Source organism: Mustela nivalis (assembly GCF_964662115.1).
Source record: "Mustela nivalis genome assembly, chromosome: 17".
Lineage (NCBI taxonomy): Eukaryota > Metazoa > Chordata > Mammalia > Carnivora > Mustelidae > Mustela > Mustela nivalis.
Genome location: NC_139036.1, coordinates 17,343,230 through 17,353,430, shown reverse-complemented (window position 1 = coordinate 17,353,430; position 10,201 = coordinate 17,343,230). Strand labels below are relative to the sequence as shown.

The 10,201-nt window shown below is 49.2% G+C and overlaps 1 protein-coding gene and 1 long non-coding RNA gene across 11 annotated transcripts in view; one reads left to right on the top strand and one right to left on the bottom strand.

Annotated features, from left to right (window-relative positions):
- The first annotated feature begins 220 nt into the window (after nt 1–220).
- Nucleotides 221–10,201, top strand: part of SGSM2 (small G protein signaling modulator 2) — a 36,348-nt gene continuing 26,367 nt past the window's right edge. For 2 of the 10 annotated variants that reach the window (XM_082707048.1, XM_082707043.1), the window contains exons 1-2: nt 244–501; nt 4,169–4,244. In XM_082707048.1, coding sequence (XP_082563174.1) covers nt 445–501; nt 4,169–4,244 — 133 coding nt within the window. In that variant the 5' untranslated portion in view covers nt 244–444. Of the gene's footprint in view, nt 502–4,168; nt 4,245–10,201 lie in introns of those variants that run through there. The other 8 variants (XM_082707046.1, XM_082707051.1, XM_082707049.1 and 5 more) reach the window with 7 other exon arrangements.
- On the bottom strand, nt 7,959–8,845 carry LOC309851701. Its single transcript, XR_014304881.1, has 2 exons — nt 8,415–8,845; nt 7,959–8,138 (listed from the first exon to the last, which is right to left on the bottom strand). It is a non-coding gene; the product is annotated as an uncharacterized lncRNA (long non-coding RNA).

Here is a 10,201-nt window from a genome sequence, read left to right as displayed (position 1 = left end):
GGACACGCCAACCACTCAGCGAAGGGCTGCGCGGAACTGGCTGCAAGCGCTCACAATGCGAGTTCGCACCTTCGGGGCGGGCGCCAGCGCGTTGCCATGACAGCGGCACGCGAGGCGCGCGCCCGGGGGCCCGCCACCCCCAGGCGCGCGCGGCCTCCCCCCCGCCCCGACCCCCCCACTCCTGGTTGCAGAGCGCACCCCCCGCCCCCGGCTGTGGGAAGGGGCCGGGCCAGCCTCCTGACGTCTGTGCGGGGTTTGAAGATGGCTGCGGAGCCCAGCACCGGGCAGTGGCTGCGGCGGCGGCGGCGGCGGGCTGGAAGCGCGGCAGGCGGGGGCTCCGCCTAGCGCGTGGGGCGCTGAGCAGAGAGGCGCGGAGGCGACGAGCGCGCGCGAGGGGCTTGGGGGGGGGCAGCTTGGCGTCGCCTCCCCGCCACCCGCCGCACCATGGGCAGCGCGGAGGACGCAGTCAAAGAGAAACTGCTGTGGAACGTGAAAAAGGAGGTAAAGTCGGGGCAAAGACCCCTTGGGGCTCGCGTCCCTGCCCGCGGGCCCGGGACTGGGGGGCCTCGAGAAGGTTCTCGCTTCCCCCTCCCGGGCGCGAGCGCTCACGGCCTGGTGCCCGGCGGGGGCGGGGTCCTGGACTGGCTGAGGCTCCCGCCTTTCTCCGGGATATGGGGACAGCACCCCTCGGTCCGAGGGGCCAGGGCGGCGCTCCGGCGCTTGTTTGCTCCGCTATCCCGCAGTTCCCCGCCCTGTGACGGCAACAGCCCTGGGAGACCAAGGTCGGGGGAGGGGCGGCGGCGATTTCTTGGAGAGGTGGTACTGACCATTCATTGCCGGTGCCGCCTGGAGAGGGGGCGGGGCCCCGCGGAGCCCCCGCAGAACGCTAAGCGGGTGGTTTGGGGGCTTAGCTCCGGTTTGCCCAAACCCAATTCAGGGATCCCTCTGGGAAGTGAGTCGCGGCTTCGGGAGGGTTCGTCCCACACTTCACTGCTTCTCACTCCACGCCCACCTTCCTACCCAGAGACCACGGGGGGCGGGGGCGGGTTGAGAATGGTTTTTATGGCTCAGATTTTATGCCCGCTTGAGGACTCCCCACCCCGACACCAAATGTCAGGAAGAAGGGAGTCCTCCCCTCTACTACTGTCTTTTACGTTAGCGCTGCCCTAAAGCCCATTTCAATTTCATTGTGTTGGTGTGGGGGGGGGGTAGCCATATGAATGACTCACCGAGTTTGAGAGCTGGAGAGCTCAAACCTGCAGCGTGAATTAGAATGGATTAGGCCTCTGGAACCATGAACTCCCCACCTACCTTTGTGGCTGTCTTCTACCAGAGGTGCAATCTCCATGAGGGCAGGAAACCCATCTGTTTTGTCCTGTTCTGTGTCCAGGACCTGGCACACAGTAGGCCTTCAATGAGTATTTGGTAAATATCTTGGAGACTGCAAGATGGTGGGCATTCATAACCTTGGACTACTCTGAATCTAGCTCTGTGTGATTGAATAAGTTACCTAACCTTTTTGAGTTTTAATTTCTTCATGTCTGAAAGAAGGATGTGTACTTCATATCTAAAAGTTTACCATATTGGCTCCTTTACCCTTTCCTAGAGTTTCAGGATTAGAGAAGACTCTGGGTTCTCAAACTTCTGGAAGGCTCTGGATGGTTCTCCTGCATTAACTATGGCCTGTCCACTGTGCCCTAACATTTATTTGTTCCCCTGTCTCTTGTTTGAAGAAGAATAGTTGAAACCATCACCTTTTCGAGCTCTGTGTGAGAAGCTCCCTCATGACTTTCCTGTGGAGTGGCCAAGAAAGTATTTTAGGCCAGGAGTATTATCAGATCAGCATTCAAACCCCAGCCCTGGTCTCCCTAAGGAAAAGAGAAATCCAAGTTCTCAGGTTATCCTAAGGAAACAAGCAATCTAGTGACAGAGACTCATATGAACAATATAAACAAGAACAAAAAGGTAACCTTGCCCAAACTATGGACATATGTGCTAGGATTGTTGGTGTGATCCAAATTTAGAGTTGATCAGTGATTAGGAAAGATTTCTGAGAAGACCGTGATTCTTTTTTCAATACTTAGAAGGCTCTTTTTTTTTTTTTTTTTAAGATTTTATTTATTTATTTGACAGACAGAGATTACAAGTAGGCAGTCAGAGAGAGGAGGAAGCCGGTTCCCTGATGAGCAGAGAGCCCGATGTGGGGCTCTGATCCCAGGACCCTGGAATCATGACCTGAGCTGAAGGCAGAGGCTTTAACCCATTGAGCCACCCAGGAGCCCCTAGAAGGCTCTTTGTACTACTCCAAGAATGATCCCTAAACAAATATGAGAAAAATCCAAAATATGTCACAGCTATGTGTATTACCTGACAAAGTTTAACCTTCTCTCAATTCTTAGTTCCTTTCTGCCTTCAGCAGCTGATTTAGAGGGAAACATATCCTTTCCTCTTCTGTGAGTAGAAACATTGGGGGAAAATTTTAGGCAAGGCTGGTCTCTCTGGTGTAATTCTTGAGTAATCTGTAAGTTCTTCAAACCCCAAAATCTGCCCTTCCCTCCTGTTTCAGATGCCTGCAGGTTGTTTGAGCTGTGACTTTATGCTCTGTTTAATACAAACGCTCCTTGGGAAGAAATCTAGGAAACTTTTAGCAGTTTAGAGTGCAGGATCAATCTGATTTCCCTCTACCTCACCGCTAATCATTAGCAGTTTCCAGTAGAGAGAAGCCTCCAGGTCCTTCCTCCCTCCTCCCCAGGCTTTAGAAGCTTTTCCATTCTCCAAACTATACAGTCCTAGATGAGGGCGTTGGGAATGAAGGCAGCATCGAACACTGCATGCCTTGTCCAAAGAATGGCAAAGACACACACTGCCCAGAGCTTGCTTGATCTGTAAGATTTTATACTGGGATTGAGGTAATCCATCCCTCTAATCTCCTGTATTAGTAGCTGTCTCTTGGCAGGTTCCACCAGGACATCAAAAGTGCTTGACTTAAGTGTTGGGAGCAACTAAAACCTCATACATTGCTGATGGGAGTGTAAATTTGTATAACTACTTTGGAGAACTGTTTAGCAAAATCTAGCAAAGTAGAATATAGGTATCAAATGCCTTGTCTAGAAATATAAATCCAAAGAAATGAGCACCTATGTTCAATAACAGATGTATCTGTAATGTTCATGGCAGTGCTGTTCATGTTAGCCCCAAATTTAAAACTACCCACATGTCAGTCAATTGCAGTGTAATTGTGGTAACACAACAGAGAATGAATGCATACAACATACATACATACAACATGAACACATCTTACAGTCATACCAGAGAGCAGAAGAAACCCAGTCACAAAACACTACACACTGATTTCATCTATAAAAAGTATAAAAAACTTACAAAAGGGCTCTATGATGTAAGAAGTCAGGATAAGCAGATATCCTTGAGAGTAGTGACTGGAAGTATGACATTGGTGGGTGCTTGGGGGTGCTGGTCACATGTTCTGTTTCTGCATCTGTATATTGGTTTGACAGGTGTGTTCAGCTTATAAAAATTCATCAAGCTATATAATCACGATACATACTTTTTTCTGTAGTTTTACTATCCGTCAATAAAAAGGCTCTATGTGTATATGGTTTTTTTAAAAAGTGCATTCTTAAAGAAAGATTGACTGCTCATCTTAAAAGGTAACTGGAAGCTTTTATATCCAGGTAGGAACCAAAACATCAGGGTTTTATTGAGACAGAAAGAAGGCTGGGCTTGCAAGCATGTGGAGAATGTCTCTGAGGCCTGGATGAACCTCCCCCTAACCTTGGAGCAGAGGAAGTAAATGAGGGGCAGGTTGCTTATCTACACCCTGTAGTGAGCTAGCTTGTCCCAAAAGGAAAGTGTGTCTGCCCAGAAGCCCTTCTCCAGTGAAGTACAGATGAGCAAACATCATCCTGTCCTCCACAGTGGGACACTTCCTCCTGAACTGCACATTTACACTGATTGCTTGGTGGACTTATGACCTCTCTTCCTGGTTGCCTTTTCAGGAAGACACTTTGCTTCCACACCTCTTCCATCACTACTTATTCTCCACCCTGCAAGTATCCGAACCCAAACCAGGAGAGCAGGGCCGAACTATTTACTTGCCCACAGGTCTTGGATTGGAAAAATAAATAAGATGCTGCCCATTTGTCCACAGGTGAAGCAAATCATGGAGGAGGCTGTCACCAGGAAGTTTGTGCATGAGGACAGCAGCCACATCATTGCTCTGTGTGGTGAGTGACTGGGGGCTGATGGGAAGTGGATTGAGAACTGCAGACACTGTTCCAAGCCAAGAAAAGAACAGTCCTCAGGTTTAGTAGTTTTCAGATAGGGCTGCAAGTTAGAATCGAACTCTGAAGCATTTGAGATCTCCCTGGGCCTGGTCCTCGACCTACTGAATCAGGATCTCTAGGGCCCAAGGATCTACATATATCTAGTTCCTTTGATTTTTTTGTGTGCATCAGAGTCACCCAAAGAGCTTGTTAAAACACAGATTCCTGAGTCCCAACCCTGGAATTTCTGATTCTGGTAGGTCTGGGCTGGGCCTGAGAATCTGCATTTCTGACAGAGGGTTCTGATGCTGTTGGTCCACGGACCACACCTTGAAGGCCACTGACCTAGAAAATTCTGGTTTGGGAACCACTGCTATGGTTTGTTTGTTTTTAAGATTTTATTTATTTATTTGGCAGAGGGATCACAATTAGTCAGAGAGAGGGTGGGGAAGCAGGCTCTTTGCTGAGCAGAGATGCCCCCTCCCCCATGTTGGGCTCGATCCCAGGACCCTAAGATCATGACCTGAGCTGAAGGCAGAGGCTTAACCCACTGAGCCACCCAGGCGCTCCAGCTCTGGTTTATTTTTACTTTAACTTTACAGGAAGGGTTTGTGTTTTGGGGTGCTTTCTGTGCACATCTACATTCTAATTGACCACACCTGTGTTGCTCTGGCATCCCAGCTCTCCAAGCACTGGATTGGGTGCACAACAACATGAGCTACGATAGGAGGGAAAGCCAGAAGCCCTCCTGCCTCACAAGGGGAAAAGTCCATAATGCACCATCCCTCGCTGTGAAGACTCCTGCCTTTGCAGGGCAAGCCTTTCTACATATACTAGAGTTTTCTTGGATTTCCAGGAATTCAGGCTTCCTTTCAGCTCTCTTTCTGAGGGGACAGCTTGCCATCTCTGTGTTGTTTTCGTTGGCCTCTGAGATTGGTATTTGGGATTTGTGGAAGGGAGGTTGTATATTTCTGAGAGGAAGGAATGGAAGGAGCAAGTAAGGGAAGGAACACTGTTTGACAGTACTGTGGTGAGGCAGATAGAGCTGCCCATCATCAGTCTAGCAACAAATCTGAGGGTTTGCCAGGAGCCAGATCCTGTTCTCCGGATGGGGAAACAACAGTAACGAGGTTGACAGAGTCTCTGCCCCCAAGGGCTTACATTTTGTGGGGAGAGAGACAACCAAATGCACACATAAATATATCCTGTAATAAAGGTATGAAGAAAAATAAAGCAGAGAGGTGAGGGAGAGCAGCTAGGAAGAGATGGCCTGTGAGCAGAGCCTGAATGATAGACTGAGGAATCACGTGAATCCTGGTGCTCTGCTTAATTATGTCATCTTGGACAAGTTTCTTAACTTCTGTCACTCTTAGCTGACTTCCCTAAAAACAGGATGATGATTCCTATATCAAGGAATTTTTATGAGGGATGAGACGATGCATGTGAGTGTTTCTAGCATGGTAAGAGCTCAGGAAATGTCTGTCTGTCCTTCTCTTTTTGGATGTTGAGGCTGAAACTGGGTTTGGAGGATTTGAGTTCCCACCATCTTCCCTTTGGGTAAGTTTCCCAGTTGTTCGAGATAACGTTATGATTCCCAGGTTTATGAGGAGCAATCTAATCTCACCTTTTCTCAGACAAAACCTATTTTAGGGGAGAAGCATGGTAGTCTTGCAGTAAGTGGCTTTGAATAATATTTGAACTCTACTCCTTTCCACCTGTGTTGTGTGCCCCTGACATCAGCCACTTTCTATCATTTTCACCAGAAGGGCTTTGCAGGTGGCCAATTATTCATGACTTAATTCCTTATCCAGACCACATACAACAAATACAGACAACAGAATAAAATAGTGCAAACAGCTTGTGCATGGGCGCCACATGTGGGTGGCCAAGGGGGACTAGGGGAAAGAGAGGCAGGGAGAAGAGTTGTGGGTATCCCACATTCAGGCCAGTTAGGATGAGCAGCAACTGTCAGCTCTCCTCTGATCAGTACAGGGCCCCCAGGAAGCAGCGGAGCTTTCACTTTTGTCTCCTGCCTGGAAGCCCAGGGTTCTAACAGGCAGAGATAGTACCCTCAAAAGGAATGCTTCTACTTTCAGCCAGGTTTAGATGCTGAAACAGAACAGGGGTCTCTGAAATAGACACACGTCTCCAAGGTTCTACTGGATCTCAGGAGGTGCCTTAGGTCTGCCAGTGCGAACTTAAATGTCCAAAATCAGACAATGGCCCACATAGGGCGCCTGGGTGGCTCAGTGGGTTAAAGCCTCTGCCTTCGGCTCAGGTCATGATCCCAGGGTCCTGAGATCGAGCCCTACATCGGGCTCTTTGCTCAGTGGGGAGCCTGCTTCCCCCACTCTTCTCTGCCTGCCTCTGCCTAATTGTGATCTCTGTCTGTCAAATAAGTAAATAAAATCTAAAAAAAAAAAAAAAAGGTCCGCACAAGAAGCTATCCAGGTCTGAGACTGCAGGCAGTGGTGTTGGGGATTGGGGTAAACTGAATATTGCTTGCCCCCGTTCAGCTGCTGCAAGAATGCCAGCCCAGGCGTGCCATGGCCTTTGTTTTATTTTAAGAGAAGCAAGAAGCCTGGGTTTTTATATGAAATTTCCTAATTTTTAAAGATTGATGACTGATTCCCATTGTGTATTTGTTTTAAGTAGGCATCATGCCCAGCATGGAGCGCAACACAGGGCTTGAACTCATGATCAAGAGTTGTACGCTTGAGTGGCTCAGTGGGTTAAAGCATCTTCCTTTGGCTCAGGTCATGATCCCGGGGTCCTGGGATCGAGCCCCACCCACATTGGGCTCTCTGCTCAGCAGGGAGCCTGCTTCCTCCTCCTCTCTCTCTCTCTCTCTCTCTCTCTCTGCCTATTTGTGATCTCTGTCTGTCAAATAAATAAATAAAATCTTAAAAAAAAAAAAAAAAGAGTTGGACGCTTGGGTGCCTGGGTGGCTCAGTGGGTTAAGCTGCTGCCTTCGGCTCAGGTCATGGTCTCAGGGTCCTGGGATTGAGTCCCACATCGGGCTCTCTGCTCAGCAGGGAGCCTGCTTCTCTCTTTCTCTCTCTCTCTGCCTGCCTCTCCATCTACTTGTGATCTCTCTCTCTGTCAAATAAATAAATAAATAAATAAGAGTTGGACACTTAAAGGACTGAGTCACAAAGACACCCCATAGTTCCCATATTTTTTTTTTTAAAAGATTTTATTTATTTATTTAACAGAGAGAGACGCAGAGAGAGAGAGAGAGAACACAAGCAGGGGGAGTGGGAGAGGGAGAAGCAGGCTTCCCACCTAGCAGGGAGCCCGATGCAGGGCTCGATCCTGGGACCCTGGGGATCATATCCGGAGCCCAAGGCAGACACTTAACAACTGAGCCACCCAAGCGCCCCCTCTGGCTTTTTGAAGACTTGATATGCCAGTCTCCTTCACCGCGGGACAAATGCTCAGAAATGTATTTCTGGTCTGAAGTAGATCCAGTCTTATACTTGCTCCTGCTATTGTCCCAACCACATCCAGAATTCAGCTTTGTTCTGGAAGGAATCAGAGTGTGGAGAGGATACTAAGAGATCCGAACAGAGCAAAGGCTGTGCAGGTTGTGTTAACCATGGAGTGGCCACATTCCCTAGAGCATTGGGGCCCTGGGCCCCTCTGCTCTTGGCAGAGGAGAGCAGGGCCTGGGCAAGATGAGCTGCTCTCAGCTTCCTTAGAGTAGAGATATTTGAACTGGAAACAGAATCTTCCCGGAAAGCCTTGGAAATGGAACTGAAGAATCCTGGAGTTGAGCCCTGACCCTGGGCAAACCTAGGGGAGTTGTGCCAGACCACTGTTCCTATTACAGGAGGAGGAGAAGTGTGGTTGTTCCTAAACCTGTTTGTCCAGAAGCTGGTCAGGCCCTGTAGGTAGAAACCTTGTGAGGAAGCTTTGCTGGCAAGCTATGGCTAGCAGTGGGGAGGGCTTCTCCCTCCTGCAGGCAGAGGCTGGGTCTTGGGGAGTAAGCCCAAAGCTATCACTGTAGGAAAGGGTTCTCTGATATCACTTTTTTATCTTAAGAAGGCTTGTCAAGTTTGCATTTCATTTCATAATCTGGTCCTTGAAACATTTAATATAAAGACATACTATTGAATCAAATTAATGCACCTTGATTTCTTTTTTTTTCTTTTTTTAAAGATTTCATTTATTTATTTGACAGAGAAAGAGAGATCACAAGGCAGGCAGAGGGAGGGGGGAAGCAGGCTCCCTGCTGAGCAGAGAACCTGATGTGGGGCTCGATCCCAGGACCCTGAGATCATGACCTGAACCAAAGACAGAGGCCTAACCCACTGAGCCACCCAGGTCCTCTTGTACCTTGATTTCTCTGTGGTTTCTTAAATCCCCAGGTGTAAGCTGATGTCTTCTGCCACCTCCTCCCCCCAAGGGCAAGGGGCTTTCAACCTCTTTTAAGTTTTATTTGATAAGTACCCCATGTAGGGCTCAAACGCACAACCCCAAGATCAAGAGTCTCCTCCTCTTGAGCTAGCCAGGTGCCCCGGGTGCTTTTAGCTTTTGCTTTGGGGCACCTCAGGGTTAGGGTTAAGCACCAAACTGTCCCAGATTTCGCTTTTGAACTCTGCATTTGTAATAATAATATACATGCTTAAAGAGGACATGTTTACTGTCCCCGTCAGGGATCTGAGGGAATTCAGGCATCAACACTTGAGCATGGAGTGTTGCAATGGAGAAGCAGTGGAGAAGCTACCATTTCTCTGAACCTGAACCTGCCCTTCTTCAGGCTCCTGGCTGGGTGTGGCTGCCTCCACAGTATTTCTGTGTACTCTGTTCTGATTGGCCACTGACTTTGGATTTTAACCTTTGCTGGGTAGAACAGGTTTTTGCTGGCCTGGCACAGCAGGTTCTCAGACTCAGCATAGAAGGCATTTGGGGTGAGGGGTGCCCTGGTGGCTCAGTCTTTGGGCATCTGCCTTCAGCTCAGATCGTGATCCCAGGGTCCTGGGATCAAGCCTTCATATTGGGGCTCCCTGCTCAGCAGAGAGCCTCCTTCTCTCCCTCTGCTGCTCCCCCTGCTTATGCACGGGCTCACATGCTCTCTCTCCCTCTGTCAAAAAAATAAATATGTAAAATGCTTAAAAAAAAAAAAAAAAAGAAGGCCTTGGGGGCAGGGCCTAGGCCCAGCTCAGGCTTGCCACTCCGTGACCAGATAACCAGATCTCCCTGCACAGATCTTAGTGTGAGGATTGCTGCTTCAGGCTGAAGATGAGCCTAATGGGAGACGAGGTGGAGTCTGTGGAGCCTGGAGCGGCACCAGGGCATTATTAACAACCGGCTCCCCGCTCCGCGTTGCTAAGCAGCTTTCATTAGCCTGGAAGGTCAGCAGGCTGTGGTGAACTCCTCTGGGGAATGGTGACTCTAACAAGCTGGGAGAGAAGCAGGTGCTGCAGCGGGATTGCCTCTCACCTGAGATGCCACAGCCAGAGCTATTTCAGCACAGGCTGATATTCAGACTCCAGGCCGTTTTTAGTCTGTGAAAGGGATTCCTTCTCTCTTCTTCCCACCCAGACTGAATGAACAGCTCACTCTCAGGGTATCTGGCTTCTGCCTTCTATTTGCAAAAAATCAAGTAAGAAGGAATGCCCCCTGGGGAAGGGACTTCTCTCCCCTGCCTTGGGATGAGGTTGAGGGCCTGTGGTGCTGGTGGTCTGTAGCCCAGACACAAGGGTGACCATGGCCAGTTACTCAGCAGCTCTGAACCCACCCCAGGAGGCTGATGGGAGCACTAACAGAGTGACACAGGTAAAACACACAGCGTGGAGCCAGGTATGCATTAGGTGCTCAATAAATGTTGCTCTTATCATCATCACCACCACCACCACCAGCAACTTTCTACTTTGTTACTCAAAATGATCCTACAGGGTAGGGGGATGGATGAA